At 44.2% G+C, this 16,330-nt stretch overlaps 1 protein-coding gene across 2 annotated transcripts in view; it reads right to left on the reverse strand.

Annotated features, from left to right (window-relative positions):
* The window catches only part of DLGAP3 (DLG associated protein 3), a 58,069-nt gene that overhangs the window by 7,434 nt on the left and 34,305 nt on the right, over positions 1-16,330 (reverse strand). For both annotated transcript variants that reach the window (XM_090269076.1, XM_090269075.1), the window contains exons 6-8: positions 10,605-10,818; positions 10,027-10,340; positions 9,544-9,629 (exon numbers count right to left, since the gene is read on the reverse strand). In XM_090269076.1, the coding sequence (XP_090125202.1) occupies positions 9,544-9,629; positions 10,027-10,340; positions 10,605-10,818 (614 nt within the window). The remainder of the gene's footprint in view (positions 1-9,543; positions 9,630-10,026; positions 10,341-10,604; positions 10,819-16,330) is intronic.

Consider the following 16,330-nt stretch of genomic DNA (forward strand, 5'->3'; position numbering starts at 1 on the left):
ACCCCTGAGTCAGGACTGGTGGAGGAGGCAAGGGAAGAGACGCAAGTGAGTTAGGGGTTGGTCTGCAAGTGGAGAGAGGACCCCCCAGATAACCTCAGCCATTACAATGAAGTGAACAGGGTAGAGTGGTTGTCTACTGGATATTTGGGGGGGAAGAGGTGAGGGAAGAAATAAAAATGAGCAGCTTTGGAGGGGCAGCCTAGCAGAGTGCTTAAGCACATGTACTCTGGAGCCAGCCTTCCACAGCTTGTGCCTCAGTTTCCTCACTGATAAAGGAGAATGATAATAGTACCTGCTCATAGGATTGTTATGAGATAATAAATGTAAGAAACTCAGAATGGTCTGCTCATTGTAAATGTTGGCTATTATAGGGAGAGGCAGGAAGGACTATAGCTCTTGCTGAAAGGAAAGGAAGCTGGACAAATAAAAGAATGGGAATGCAGCACCGAGAACGGCTAGGGCATTGTAGTTATTATTGTGATTGCTGTTGATTGTTTCCATCTGTTCCCCCACAGCACTCTGAATAAAACTTCTTTTATACTCCATATCACATTGTATTGCAGTTACTTATTTGCATATTATCTCTCTCTCTCTTACTAAATAGGGCAGTTGTTCATCCTTAAATGTCACTTGACTGGTTGACTGGAAGAAAGGATGGTAGAGACCACAAATCATCCCCAACATCCGTTCTTCCTTAGTTAAGAAAATCCCAGTTTTGAGCTGGACACATGTCCACTTCAAGTAAAGATTCATTTACCAATCTCCCTTGCAGCTGGATGTAGCCATGTGGCTAAGTTCTAGCTCACAGGACACAAGCAGAAGTGATCTGTGCGACTTCCAGGAAATGTTCTTAAAAGGAGAAATGCCCTTCGTTGTTTCTTCCCCCTCCCTGCTGAGAGGAATTTGGTCATGATGGCTGGGCCTCAAGCAGCCACCTTGGAACATGAGTTGGAAACCAAAGGCTAAGGAGGGAGGAGCAATAAGATAGCAGGAACCTGGGTCCTGACACTGTAGAGCACCTACCAGCCCTCAGCTGACTCTCTGGACTTCTAAGCAAGAAAGAAAGAAACTTCTATCATCTTAGGGCAGGGCACATGCCTGGGTTTCAGCCAGGTCCCCAGTTGGGAGCGCAAGAGGCAATCACACATGAATACTTCTCTCCCTTTCTCCTTCCCTTCCCCTCCCTTAAAAAAAAAACAAAAAACCTTCCATCATATTTAAGTCACTGTCACTTGGGGGTTTTACTGTAATACACGGCCAAATCTAATCCTCACTATAACAGATGCATTTTCAGGGTAGTGAAGTCCAGGGCTTATCTTCCTATTTAGTTTTGCATTTGGCAGTATTTGCTGTGGTCTTCACCAGTAGCTGTAAACACAGGGTAGAAGCTGGCTTCAGTTACAGATTGTCACTAATTCCCAACACCTTTTATAATATTTTCTCCGCAAGCCTTTTGATAAAGTTGAAGAGGCCTCCTCCACCGCTGAGTCCTGTAGGGTGACAAGGATCACATTTCTGATGATTCTGGAAGTTGTTAGCATGGTCACTTCAGGGAGACATTTCTACTGTGATTCTCTAAGGCAGAACTCAGGCGAGCTTTGCTCATGGCCCTGGGGATGGGGACCCCTGCTCTAAGGGATAGCACAAGAGGCTCTGGGAAATAAAAAAAACTGGCTCATCCCAAAAGACACAGTGTCCAAGGAATGCTCAACATCCAGTACTTGTCAGCAGGTTTTGCCAGGAGTACTTGGCAGCAGGCTGGCACGCGGTGTGAGGGGAGCAGGCAGGGAGGAGTAAGGGCAGGGATATTTCAGCAATGCTCAGCCACTCTACTAGCTCCCACTTTGAGAAAGCATCTAAGAGCTTAAATATGGAACCGATCAGGGTCCCCAAGGTGGGGATAGGGTGGGAGACTTTAAGTAGAGTCGTGACGGTCAACCAGGAACCATCTTGGAGTTGATGGCTGAAGAATGGAGGCAGGGTCCGTGCCCAGGGTTTGTGGTCAGCCAGCAGCTCCCTGCTGTTGCAGGACTATCCTTGGAACATAACTTCATGCGGATGGAAGTGTCCTTCTTCCCCAGGGCTCCAGGGGCTCTGTTCTTTCAGCACACGCCCTTCCCAGGTCCCAAAGCCAGAAATGACCATGATGCCAAGGAAGGGGCACTGGGAGTAGGATGGCCTTCCTGTACAGAGTTCTCCAGGTGGCCCTCGTGGGGCACAAGTGGATAAAAGCAGGGTTGTCAGATACAGTTTAATTTCAAATAAATAACAGAAAATTTCTGTTAAGTGTAAGTATGTCTCATGCACTATTTGGAAAATACACTAAAAATTATTCATAATGTATCAGATAATAACATTTAATTGGATGTTTTGGAGGTTTTATTTTGTTTTGTTTTTGCTAAATCTGGAATTTAAGATAAGATCTTGGTGGGATGGGAGGAGGGATCTAGAAATGGGAGATACAGGGGATCCCCCAGTTAGAGAGAGTTAGAGGCAAATATCACATGGTTTCTGTGTTCTCAGAGGGCCCCAGGAACATTTTCCTAATATTCAGCAAGAACATTTAATGCATTCTTTTATCATGGCCCAGTGTGTGCTGGGTCTGGGAAGAAGGTAGGATGCCCTAATACAGAGCTGGAAACTATTTCTTAATTATGCTCCCTCTCACCACAGGGCCTTAGTGCATGCTGGTCCTTCTGTCCAGAATGTTCTTTTTCCCCTTTTCCCAAAGTTACCTCTCAGATCGTCCCTCAAATGCCACTTCCTCAGGGCAGCCATGCCTGACCACTCTGGCTGGTCAAAGCCCCCTACCATACACTCTCATCACCTGCGTAGCTCTCCTTTGTGGCACCTTTCACTGCTGTAACTTCTACTTCATGTATATGAGGTTCTTAGATGAACGTGGCCATAAGCTTCCCAGGGCAGAGGCTACGTCTGGTTCTGCTCACCTTTGTATCCTCAGTGCCCAGCAGAGTAATCGACAAATAAGAGGGAGGCAGTAAAGATCTGTGGACCCATGACCTTGGGTGAGGGTGCAGTGCAGATGGAACTGTAGGGGCACCAGTTCCCACCCCTGTGTATTTCTAAGCCATCACCACTAGAGATGAGCAACTGGAAGGATCCAGAGATGACTCCTCCATATCAGAAGCAATAAATCTGAATTCCTCACCCAATAGGTTAGAGAGGAACACCCTGAAAGGCAGAAAAGAGAGGCCCTTCCTCCCTGGCAAGTTTTAAAACCAAAGTACAGAGAAAGAGACAGATACTGGAACCACTGAGACAGGAGCAAGGACAAGAGAGCCCAAGAAAACGGGGTGGCAGCAGGGGGGTGGGGGGCCTAGTCCTGGATATTTGCCTAGAAAGGCTGCTGGTATTCATGGCTTGCGTTTATGTACCAGTTGGGGCATGGTGTGTGGTAAGTCAGACAGAAAGTGCCAGGGACATAAGGGACAGAAAGGACAGTGCAGGTGTATCGCTAAGGATGCCTTCAGCAGACAAGCAAGGGAGCCTGGCCAGAAAGACGTGCCAGATTTCTTCTCTCCCCACCTGTCACCCCCTCTGGATTTCCAGTGTGATCACCTGTGACAAGTAATTGAGTTCTTTAGACATTTACCCAGCAGCATCTCCGGCCCACCCCACCACAACCTCCCTGAGCACCTACACAAGAGCAAGGAAGACCTTACTGTCTGCCTGTCCCTGCCCTTCCTGACTTCACTCCAAATGCTTCCCAAATTGGTCCCCTTCTTTCTGATTCTTCTGCTATCAGCCTAGTCCAGACAACTGATCAATACTGTAGACTGAACCAAGTTAGGAAGCTCCCGCCCACCCCTTAAGCATATAGAAATGCTGGATAAAATAAAGTGAAAAAGATGGATTGCCTATAATGCCAAGCTTGAAATAAAAAAGAGAAATCTTCAGGTAACCAGAAACAAAAAGAAATGCGAAACGAGTAGTGAGCGGGAATCTAAGCCAAATGAAGCAGAGGAATGTCAGTCTAGACATATGCTAGAGTCTGGATGGTAACAGCCAGGGAGAACAAGAGAAGAGACCCCACGTCTGTGCATTCTGGGGAGCTGGAAGGAGACCTCATGCATAAAGGCAGCAGCCAAGAAGGGTCATTTCATTTACAAACTTGGACTAGAAAACTCACATCATGATTCAGAAAAGTGGCCAGGAAGTAAGATGCTGAGAAAACAAAACATTAAGGCTGCTTTGTGTGTGGGTGTGGGGTTCAAACGAGTACTACCAGTGAAATACAGAAATCTCCAGCTAAGATATAACTCTAAAACTGGGCCCAAGCTCAAGAAGTGCTTCAGCATAAAGGAAATTGAACCCATGAGGAAGGTGTGGGCAGTAACAAACAACAGTGAACACATAAATTCTTAAAACTGTTTGTAAAACTGAACTATGAAACCATAAAAGATATAGCAACAACTGATTTAGAAGAGTTTTTTAAAGAGGTGTAATCAAAATACTATTAGATAAATATAACACGGGAAATGGGAGGAGGGAGTTAAGAAGGAAATTAAAGTGTTCCAAGGTACTTGTTTTGTGCCTAAAAAGGACAGAAATAATGACTAATTTTAGACTTCTTTAGAAAAATATAAAACCAAGCCTTGGCCTGGTAGCTCAGTTAGAGCATTGTCCCAATACATCAAGATTGTGGGTTCGATCCCTGGTCAGGGCACATACAAGAATCAACCAATGAATGCATAAATAAGTGGAACAACAAATCAATATTGCTCTCACATTCTCTCTCTCTCTCAATAAATAAATTTTTAAAAAGAAAAATATAAAATTAAATATCTTTGTTAAAAATTTGAAAAAAATTGCTACTAAAATGTAAACTTTCAAACAGTGGAAGAAAAAAAAGAGATAAAGTAAATCTGAACTGTTGAACAGAAGGCAGAAAAGTAGTGAAGGAGCACAGTAAAGAAAAGCATATCAAATAGATAATTTTTAAAGAGATGATAGAAATAAATGCAAGTAAATCAGTAATCAAAATATATATTAAGTGGATGAAATAGGTCTACTAAACTCTAGCTCCAGACTGCTTACAAGCAACACATCTTAACAGGAGGATGTAGGAAGGTTGAAAATAAAAGACGGAAAAAGATAAATAGGAAAATTGACTAAAAGAAAGCAGCCATAGCAATAAAATCAGGCAAAACAGACTTCCAGGCAAAAACCATTAGCAAAGATTAAAAGCAGCCTGTTTAATGATAAAGGCGCCTACCTACCAAGAAGATAATAATAGTCATAAGCCTGAATAATTCTAAATAGCACCTTCTCAAACTAAAATAAAAATATTTTTTTAAGAATAAGAAAATTACAAGGAAAATGATACATCCACAATCATGGTGAGACATTTTAACACACCTTTCTCAGAAATGGTAGCTCAAACATCCAAAAAGTCAAAGATAAACATTTGAAAAATATAATTGATATGTCTGATCATATATGTGTGCATATGAGGAAGGAAGCCTCGATAAACTCTAAGGAATGACTATCATTCAGAAGGCATACTATGACCACAATGTAGCAAATTTACATTCAATAGTATAAAGGTAGACCCTTCCCAAATACATTTGAAAACTAAAAAAAATCTTTTTAAATAATTCAATGGTTCAAAAGGAAATTACAATGGAAGTTACAAACCATTTCAAACTAAACAATAAAAATAGTGCATCTCCAAACTTATGAGATACAACTATAGCAATTTATTAGAAGGAAATTTATAGCCTTAAAAACACATGTTAGAAAATAAGAAATCATGTTCAAAAGACTGAAAAAAATGGCAAAGATGGTAGGAAAAAGAGAATATAATAACACAAAAGTAGAAAATAGAAGAAAAAATATTAATGATCAAAGAGAAATAAATAATAGAGATGCTCACTGAAACCAAAAGCTAGTTTTATAAATACTAATAAAATTTAATTTAAAAATATATTTAAATGATAAAATATACAAACCTCAGGCAAGACTCATCAAGAAAAGGAGGAAAGACTGAAAAAGGGCATAACCAATAGATATAATCAAAGTTTATAAAATTATAATACTATAACAATATTTGTGACAAAATTTTTAAAAATTGTCAATTTTTGTAAACTGGTCTATTTTTTAGAAGAATATATATCACCAAAATTAACTCAAGAAGAAAAATAAAACCAGACTAGATCAATAACCACTAAAAAAATACTGAAGCTGTAGTTCAAAAAGTTTCTCCTACCCCAAAAGGCATAAGGCTGAGAAACATAGGCAACCTTTACCAAACCTTTAAGGAATAGATAATTCCTACTTTACACAAAGTGTTCCAGAGAACAAAATACAGAGAGTGCTATCAAACTCATTTTAGGAGTCTAGCATAACCTTAAATCCGAACTGAATAATAACAATAAAGACAAAATAGTAGGCCAATATCACTTATGAACAGAAATATAAAAATCTTAAATAAAGTAATAGCTATTACAAAATCCAGCAAGGTACATATAAATTATAAAGCAAGTCTGCGACCAACATTTCTAGAGTTCAATATACCCATTCTTCTCTTTGTCTATTCCACAGCCTCCCTTGCAGCTAGATATCACCATGTAATGAGGTTTCAGCCAATGTGATGTAGGTGAAAATCTTTTTTAAAAGGAAGGGCTGCATCTCTTCTTCTCTCTTCTTCCCTCCTACTGCTCAGAATGCAGATAGGATGGCTATAGCTTGACCTTCGGCTCCTTGGATATGAAATGATACACAAAGGGTGGAAATGCAGCAAGACAGAAGGAGCCTCGGATCCTGACACTTCACTTCTATATCCAGGCCTTTTTTTTTTTTTTTAATGAGATGGAAAAACAGTAAGACACTATTGAGGACCTATTACTCACAAACTTAATCCCAATCGATAATAGTATCAAACATATTTATCCCAGAAATGAGAAAGAATAGGTCAACATGGAAAATTCATTAATACTGTATAATTCACCGCATTACAAATGAAAAGAGAGAATCTATGATCATATAAGTAGATTCTGAAAAAAAGTCCACTCTGACTTTCTACTTTAGAAATAAAATAAAATAAAAACTCTTAGCCAACTAGGAATAGAAGGGAATTTCCTCAACCTGATAAATAGCATTCATCAAAATATGTAGCAAGTGGGAATTGAGAAGACCCCCATTAACACCAGGATTGGGATCAGTGTGGTATACTCAACAGCAAACTAGAAGTCCCATTCAATGCGCTGCTACCAAAAAAAAAAAAAAAAAGGCAAAGAAAAGAAAACAGATTTTTAAAAAATATATATCTTCATTTGAAGAAACAGAATAACTGACTATATAGAAAACTCATTATGATTTTCAGTTAAACTATGAGCTTAATAAGAGAGAGCCAAAAGTTGCTGAATATAAAACCAATATATAAAACTTAACTGTTCCCATACACCAGCAGTGCCCAATTATAAAATACAATAGAAAAAAAAAATCCCCAACACAAGATGTTCCAAAATGCAAAAGACCATCACCTTTCTTCTCCAGATCCACTATTACTTCCCACAAATTCATTCTCCACTCAGCAGCTAGTGATCTTTTGTAAACATAAATTAGATCATGTCACACTGCTTTAACCTTTTAATAGCTACTCGTAGGTTATAATTAAATTCTACTTCACCATGCCCATGCTCAGCATGACCCGGTCCCCACCACGGCCCCATCCCATTCCACACCAGCCACATGAACCTTCTTTCAGTTCCCTATGTAGGGCAAACTTTTTCCTGCCCCAGCACCTTAACATATGCTATCTCCTCTTCCTGGAAAGATTACACCTCCAGCCCCTGCACCGCAATCATCACCTGAGTGTTTCTAGTTAATCCTCAAGTCTCAGCTTAAATGTCACCTGCTTAACCTAAATAAAGTCCCTTCTCGTTTACCTTCTGCTTTTTTCTTTCATATTCCCACCATGATGGGTAAAAATATCCCATTACATATTATACTATAATGAGTAATCATATTTTTATTCATGGATGATTTATTCATTCCCTGATTCACCTCTAGACCATAACTTTTATGAGGGCAAGAGTCATATCTTTGATGTTTCCCTGAGCATTTAACAGGAGCTGTCATATAAAAGGTGCTTAATAACCATTTTCTGAATGAATGACAGAGTTTGCTGATTCAGCTGAAGTCTCAGTAGAATGCCTACTGCACTCTTCCCAGGATTCAGCCTTGTTAGGAAGAATGGGGAGACCCCATAGGTGTATCTGGATGAGAGACCAAGAAGTCTGATGTGGGAGTAAGTGGGAGCACATGGGTTTGGTTTATGATCTACATACAGTGCAGCATTAGAGTGTGTGGGGGGTGGGGGGGCAGGGTTCTAAACACCGAGCTGCATCTATCTATAACTCCTAAGCCACCTCTCAAGAAGTGCAAGTCATGGACTTGAGGAACTGGGTTGGCCATGAAGTGCTACTTTGCTGTGCTCTTTGTGGAATATTAAGAGTTTGCAGGACAGGACCTTTCAGGAGTGGTAGGGGCAACAATAGCAAATTTTTGCCCCCTTGATGGGGGCATTTACAGGCTCAGGAGCATGTGAAGCTGCAGAGAGCTAGAGTGAGAGTGGAGAAAAATGGTGAATCCCACAGGAACCCCAAGAAGATTTGGTCAGGCACACACACACACAAGGACATCGTAGGGGTTCCCAGAAATAGTTGGGGGAACTTTAGGGAGGCCCAACAATGGCAACTGGAAACAGCTGCAAGGGACTGCTACTGGGACTCTGGTTTTATTCCTCCAGTGGGTATGGCCTGGGCAACACAGTTTACCGTGTAACTCTTACAACCAGCCCCAGGCAGGTTCCCAGACACCATACTTAGGGTCACTGGGCTGGTAGCACTGCAGCCCAGAGGGCAGATGGGCACTGTGGAACTGTCACGTGGTCATTAGAGAGAGCATCTTCCCACAGGAACTCAACAACAGAGGGACTTCTCCCAGTATGCCCTCCTAAGCTCGCAATGCTAATTTTTCCATTCGAAATTAAGGAAGCAATGTTTCTGAGGTCACCTAATGCCAGGATGCTGGCTGCTGGTAATTCTACCATCTTGGGCACACCACAGACTCAGGCACATAATAGGTACCCCCAACTGGTTAAATGCTGCGTGAGCCAAGTGAGGAGGAGTGTTATATCTGCCAGGGGCCCCTGAGAGGCAATCTTCATTTTTATTTGTTTCCCTTTGAGCCCACATACTTGTACACCACAGGAAGTAACAAGAGATTAGCAAAATCCTGTTATCTCCTTTTAAGGGCCATTGTTGGAGGCCTGCTCAACACCTTCCACTCCCTTTCCTCACCGCTGTATATCGCCTGTCCCCCACAGAGCACCTGGGACAGGCTTGGGTACAAGGAGAGATCTGATGCCTGCCCATCTCTGTGGATAACCCAAGAGGCTGCTCTGGCTGCTCCCAATTAAAAGGGCTGAGTCTCATCCAGGAACAGAGGGTGCCAGTGAAGCCGATATGCAGCTCTCTCCTCCCCCAAGAAACGTGAGATGGCCCCACTCTGACCTACCTCTTGTCCTCTTCCACCTGTACGCCTATGGAGTGGAACTCTCTTCGACTCCTGTTCTCCGTGTCTGAGTCTGAGATGGTCTCCACCTGGGGGTAAGGTTGGGCGTCAGTGGTGGCGCTAGACCAGCGATGCAAGCCCTTCCCGGGGAGAAGGGCCAGCCATGTTTGAGCCCCGAGCCAGCTGGCAGATCCTGTAACGACAAGCTGCCTGAACAAGACCCACGAAGTCAGCAGCATCCAGGGGCAACCTCTGGGCACTACTCCCCACTCACCAGTGGGGCTGATGGTGCCTGGAGAGGGGACGAGGGAGTGAGCGGGCTAGGGCTAGTTGAAGCAGCCTTGTTGATGACCAGGCACAGAGGCTACCTGCAGCTCAGAGTAAGCCAAGGAAGAGGTCTATGTACCCAGAAGGTCCCAATGAGCTACTCAACCCATCCTCAACAGGCCAGGGCCCGAGTTTTTGTCCGCCCTCCTCCTTCCATACCTGCACCCCAATGGATGGCCGCCACTTCCGCTGCCGTGCCAGGCTCCGCAGCTCCTCCCTGCCAGGAATGGTCTTGATGATGAGTGTGGGGGGTTTGGGGCTGGCCCGAGGTGGCACCGGTGCCAACTCCAGAGTGCGCGCACCCATGACTGGGCCGTCCAGCCCGTCCGCGGAGCTGCAGCGCCGGGCGGGGCCCTCGGCCGCGGTGAAGCTCTCGTGGGCGGAGTCGGTGCTGCTCTGGGCGGTGATGGAGATGCGGGGCGGGGCCTGGCTTCCCGGCGGGATGGGGGGCGGGGCCTTTCTGAAGTTGAAGGCTGTGGCCAAGAATGCGGAGACACAGCGGGTGAGAAACGCGCCCCAGCCAGTGTCTGTGGCCGACCACCCCACACACCCACGCGGTGCCCAGGTCTCCATGTGCTGCCACGTACAGAGCCATGGGTTGTTCTCCCCACCATCCACTCCAGAGGGGCAAGCGATCTGCCCAAGGTCACACAGCACAGCCGTGGCAGGGGCCTGAACCAGAGCCCAAGGCGCTCTCCAACCTAGGGCCTGGCTGGCGGCAAACTCGGCATACTCACAGGAGCCGGGCCTCCCTGAGACAGAGGCAGGGGCAGCAAGGAGGGGCAGGCAGTCGTCGTCTTGAGAGCAGCCGGCCTGGATGGCCCGGAGGTAGCTGTGGCTCCGCATGCGGAAACACCCGGGCAGGTCCAGGGCGTCCACGGCTTGGGATTCAAGCTCCCCAAACACAGACCCGCACACAGCCTCCAGTTGCTGGTTCAGCTCCTCGCTGAGCTGGGGAACAGGGACCAAGAGGATAGTTATTGGGATGCTAGGACAGGGTGGAAGGTGTCTCTGAGGCACTCTACCACAGGAATATGTCTAGATCTGCAGAGGCTCTGTGTCTCTGTGCCGACTCTTCTGCCTTTGGACTAAAAGAAGCCCTCACTCTCTGCAAAGAAAGATGGAGGCACCTTTACCCAGTGCTGCTCCCCAAAATGCTTGAAGCCAGACTTAGGGATCCAGTCTTTCCTCTAAATACTCCTTCCTCCACCCCATCTATGCCTCTCCCAAATGTGTGGCCTCCAGACCACCCCATCTTCCTCCCCACCTGGTCCCAGCCCCTCGCATTTCTCCCACCTGATCCTGAGGGACAGGACCAGGGACATAACAGCCACCGTCCTCCCCAGTATGGCAGTGCAGAGCTGCAGGGAAGGCCACCTTTTATTATTTATGACCCACTACATTGCTGATTAAAAGCAACCTACAGAGATATATACCATGCAGCAGGACAGACATAAATGGATAAGTGATGGAGTAAAAATTATTAACCTTCAAGTGTTCCAGCCACACACACCCCCTACCCCCCTCACTTTCTGCCCACTAACTAGGACTCTGGTTTAATCCACTGGTTCCTTCTCTGCCCTTCACTTTTAAGGAGAGTTCAGCCATTGTTGGATGAGCTTCTTGTTTTTATTTCTGATATTCGGTGATGGAGAATCCATAGTGTTAAAAAAAATTAAATTAACTAAGAACAAAAACAAAACAAAAATTTTATTCACAGAACTCTGTCACACAACACTGCACTGAGACTAAATATACCACAGAGGCTGCAGCTTCATTTGTGTTATGTGAAAACACTGGTGCAAAAAAATAATAATAATAATAAAGGTAGGAAAAGAAGGTAGTCCAGTGGTAAGCTCTATGCCCAGAGCACAGGATGGGTTCACATTTGACCCTGAGCTTCAGAGCAGCATCGAGGAGTATAGCCTCTGGGTTGCCTGCATGGGTTATGAAGTGAGACCCACTTGAACTCAAGTGCTGGCTCCACTACGTCCTTGCAGGCTGGTGTGAAAAAGTTACTTAAAGTTTTGGGGCCTCAGTTGAATCATCTGTCAAATGGGAATGATAATGGTACCATCTTCATGGTCTATTTGAAGGACTCAATAAAAACCTGTGAGACACTTGGTGTAGATACTCGTATATAGTAAGTGCTCAATCAGTGGCATTTGAGGGTCTCAGGGCCTATCTGGTAAACACAGGCCAGTGCTCCTGTCACTGAGCCCAGGAGAAATTCCCCTATGAGTGATTAAACAGCAGCCACAGAAAGATGGAGGCATTTTTGCCCAGTGCTGCTCCCCAAAATGCCTTGAAGCCAGACTTAGGAGTCTAGTCTTTCCTTTAAATACTCCTTCCTCCACCCCCTCTATGCCTCTCCCAGATGTGTGGCTGTACCTCCAGACCACCCCGTCTTCCTCCCCACAGAATGAGCTCATGGACAAGGGCCTCAGTAGCAACCACATGGTGAATGTGATAGCAAGTGTCCCATAGCTGCATCTTGTGACATCTCTTAGGAAAGACTCATGGCATCATATTTATGTGCAGGCCATGGAGGTCCAAAGGAGTGGCTTGATTCATCTGTAAAATGCAGTTCAGTGTTTTCATACCTGAGCCTCCAAAGCATAATATGGTATCATGAGATTCTACATCAAACTGAGGAGGAATCTCCATCCCATTCTACCGGTGGGCAAACGAAGGCCCAGAAAGGGCAGATGAATTATCTAAGGATGCCCAGCTTGTAAGTGGCAAAACCAGTTAAATGCCATGTTTCCTGGCTCTCATGCAAGGCTGACTGAGCATCACAATCTCCTGGGTAACTTGTTAAACTGACATTAATTAAATCCCCACCTCAAGAATCTGAACCCAGGGCTCTTTAACTATATGCCTCTCTTTGCTTTGGCTCCTTTGAAGCTCAGAGCCAAATGTGCTAGATTCAGACTCAGTGGTTCCAATGTGGAGCCACTGATTTAAAAAAGGACTGTCCAGACTTCTTTTGACAGCTTTTTCTAGAGGAACTTTATTACAGGTGCACAGAAGTCACAGGCCATGGAAAAATCAATCCAAGATCCTGTAGAAGTTAAATTCATGCACATTTGACTGGCATAAGCTACATTCCTGTGGCAGCTGTGGCTTTACCATGACTCTTGTGAATCTCCCTCTCAGTTTCCAATCTGTGGACCTCTGAGGTACCTAGGAACAGCAGTGGCAGGATATTTTCTGAAGCTCAGGAGCTGATCTAACTCCTGCTACTTCTAGGACAGGCTCAGGGTACTCCCCCACTAGAACCAATCTGACCCAGAGGCTCCCTCATGGAACACAGAAGAGCTGACCTAACCCCAGCAGAGAGAATTCTGGTCTCAAGTCAGGATAGCAGGGTTGGAAGGACTCTCGCTCTGCAGCTTATCTCTTGTACCTCCAGCCCTCTTCTATGTAAAGCACTAGGCATAATCTCTGGCATAAAGCAGATGCTCAATGAACATCAGTTACTATTGTTAGTAGCAAAAGGTTCTTAAATCACAGTGAAAATGCCTCTCAGAGACCTCTCTTTCTCAGAGGTTCTGAAACTCTTGAAATCCCAACCATATGCTATCCCCACAACTGACTGCATACGAGGCAGGGGGAGGGTGGTGAGAAGCTCCCTAAGGCCACACACCTATCTCTACAGGCCAAGAAGAGCTTCTGGAGTTCCAACAAGAGACCAGGACCCAAAGGAAACTTAGAATCATATAGACTCCCAGAGGAATGTTGCACTGAGTTGATCTTTACTGTATTATGATTATAACATTGTAACATTATAATGTGAATTCTTCTATTATCCCTGGACTGCCTTCCACCCTGCTTCCCCAGCTCCCACCTTCAGGAGAGTCAAAGTCAAAAGAATCCTCTTGGGAAATAAAAAACCTTAGCCTTTTTCCAGACCAGACTCAGAATCAATAAATATGTCCAAGGGGTAGGATATTTAAAAGAAAATACTTTGGGATTAATTAAAAATTGTACACGGTAGAGTTGGTGGGTCCAATTAGGGGCTAGATAACATACCATATACTTTATAGATGTCATTTAGTTTCAGATAACCTTAAAAAACCCTCCCATTTCAAAACACTCTAAAACACCGGGTGAAATATAACAAACGATTTATATGCATAGCTGAGCTCGCAAGAAGCCAGATAAGTCCCCAGGGGACAAAAGCAAAGAGGAGACTGGAAAATCAGAATATTAACTGTGTGAGCCAATGCTTCAAGCAGCCCAGTGGAGGTGGAAGGTGTGGGGAGGGGTTGCTGGTCTTGGTAACCAAAGGTCTTAGGTTTTAACACCCACTTGGGGGCCACTGTAAGGCTTTGAGATTGGAATGAGAACCTGCATAAAAGTAGAAAGGGAAAAACATTTGATGAAAACACGGACTAGGAAAAAATATTATTAGATAGACTGATGATAAGGAAACCAGCCCATAGTCTAGGCACTGTGGGGAAGAAAAAGGAAACAAATCTTCTAAGAATTTGTACCCACAAGCTAGTCTTCACACAGACACAGGATTCTGTGTCTGTATGGGCTGGCATGGGCTAGACCCACCTAAATTAAAAATTAACATGAAATGTCCCAGACCAAGAACAATCTAGTAGAAGTGACTGAAAAATATTTTCTGAGGCCCTGGCTGGTGTGGCTCAGTAGATGAAGCACTGGCCTGCAAACCCAGGGCACATGCTTGGCTTGCAGGACAGATCCTTGGTTGGGGGCACACAAGAGGCAACCACTCATTGATGTTTCTATCCCTCTCTTTCTCCTTCCCTTACCCTCTCTCTGAAAATAAATAAATAAAATCTTAAAACTATATATATTTTCTGGGGACCTACTCCTAACCCAGGCTGCCCAGGATTCTCACAGATAAAGCTCCATTGAAGATTAGCTAGCATTAAACTGAGAGGCAGAAATCTCTGACATGGCCCCTAATGATTTCCAACTCCTGGCATTCACACCTTTTTGCAGTCTGCTCCTATGGAGTGTGGACTAGACTTATTGGTCCATTTCTAATTGATAGAATATGGCAGATACAATGGACTGTCACTTCTGATATTTGATTACAAAAAGGTTGTGGCTTTCATGTTGGACATCTTTTCTCTGTCTCTCTCAGAGCCTTTGCTCTAGGGGAAGTGGACTGTTATGTTGTGAGTAGCCCTATGGTAAGTCCCACAGGTCAGGAAGCCGATGCCTCTGGCTGACAGCCAGCAAGGATGTGAGGCCTGTGGACAGCCATGTGAGTGAGCAGGGAGGCAGATCTTCCTCCAGTCAACCCTTGAGATGACTTCAGCCCTGGCTAACACCTTGACTGAAGTCTTGTGAGACACTTAGCGAGGTGGCACCCAGCTATGCTGTGCTCAGAGTTCTGACCCACAGAAACAGTGAGGTAATAAATATTTGTTGTTCTAAGACCTTATGTTTGGGGTAATTTATGATGTAGCAATATATAACTAATAAAACTATGACACAAACAAGAACTAAGCTGTTATTGAGTTAAGCCATTGAGAATTTAAGGTTCACTAGTAATAGCAGCTAGTGGTACCTTAGCTGAAACAGATTAGCTTTCAAACGATGTTTAAAATTTCTAAAACTGAAAATATAAGAAGAGAATAAAAGTTTTGAAAAAGACTATAAAGATTTGAAAAGAAACAAAATCAGGTTTCTAGAAATGAAGAAAAAGTCAGTGACATTAAAAACATATTGAGTTAAATATTAGATGAGACACAATTGAAGAAAACATCAGTGAACTAGAAGATGCATCTGTGAAACTAACCAGAAGGGAGCAGAGAGACAAAGAGATGGCAAATCTGAAGGAGCAGTTAAGACACACGGAGGAAAGAATAAGAAGGTCCTACATACAACAAATAGGAGTTTCAGAGGAGAGACTAGATAGAATATGGAGGAGGCAGTATTTGAAGGGATAATGATGGCAGCTGAGAAATTTCTAGACTTCCAACTTCAGGCAGGACAAAGAAAGGGGGACACCAAATCTTATACCACCAAGACAACTATAAAGCTGGACAAAACTGTCCAAAGCAACCATTTTATCAGTCTGGAAAGCAAATCAAAAAATGTATTAATGAAAATGACTGAACTTTGGGTAAGAACAGCGTGAGTCTGTGCTATTTTTGCCTGGGGCTGCCCTCATTACCTGAGCTCCCAATAGTACAAGGGTGGGGCAGGCTGTGAAAACCAGCTGCTTCACTGCAATGGGAAAGGGGGCCTCACTTAATTTGAAGCATCGTCAGTTAGAGTGTCAAGGACGGGAGAGCCAGCAGCACTTAGAGGCTGAGGTTTGGGCACTGTTTTGGACAAGCTATGGACTGGTGGACTAACCAAGGATTTAATGGGGGTGTTCCAAGGGAGTGAGATAGCTATTTTATAAGCTCTCCACATATCCAGGGTTAACTAGAGGCTGGGTGCATGCACAAAAGAAGCCAGAGAGGCTCTG

The sequence above is a fragment of the Furipterus horrens genome, unplaced genomic scaffold (genome assembly GCF_987537825.1).
Source record: "Furipterus horrens unplaced genomic scaffold, mFurHor1.1.pri manual_scaffold_3, whole genome shotgun sequence".
Lineage (NCBI taxonomy): Eukaryota > Metazoa > Chordata > Mammalia > Chiroptera > Furipteridae > Furipterus > Furipterus horrens.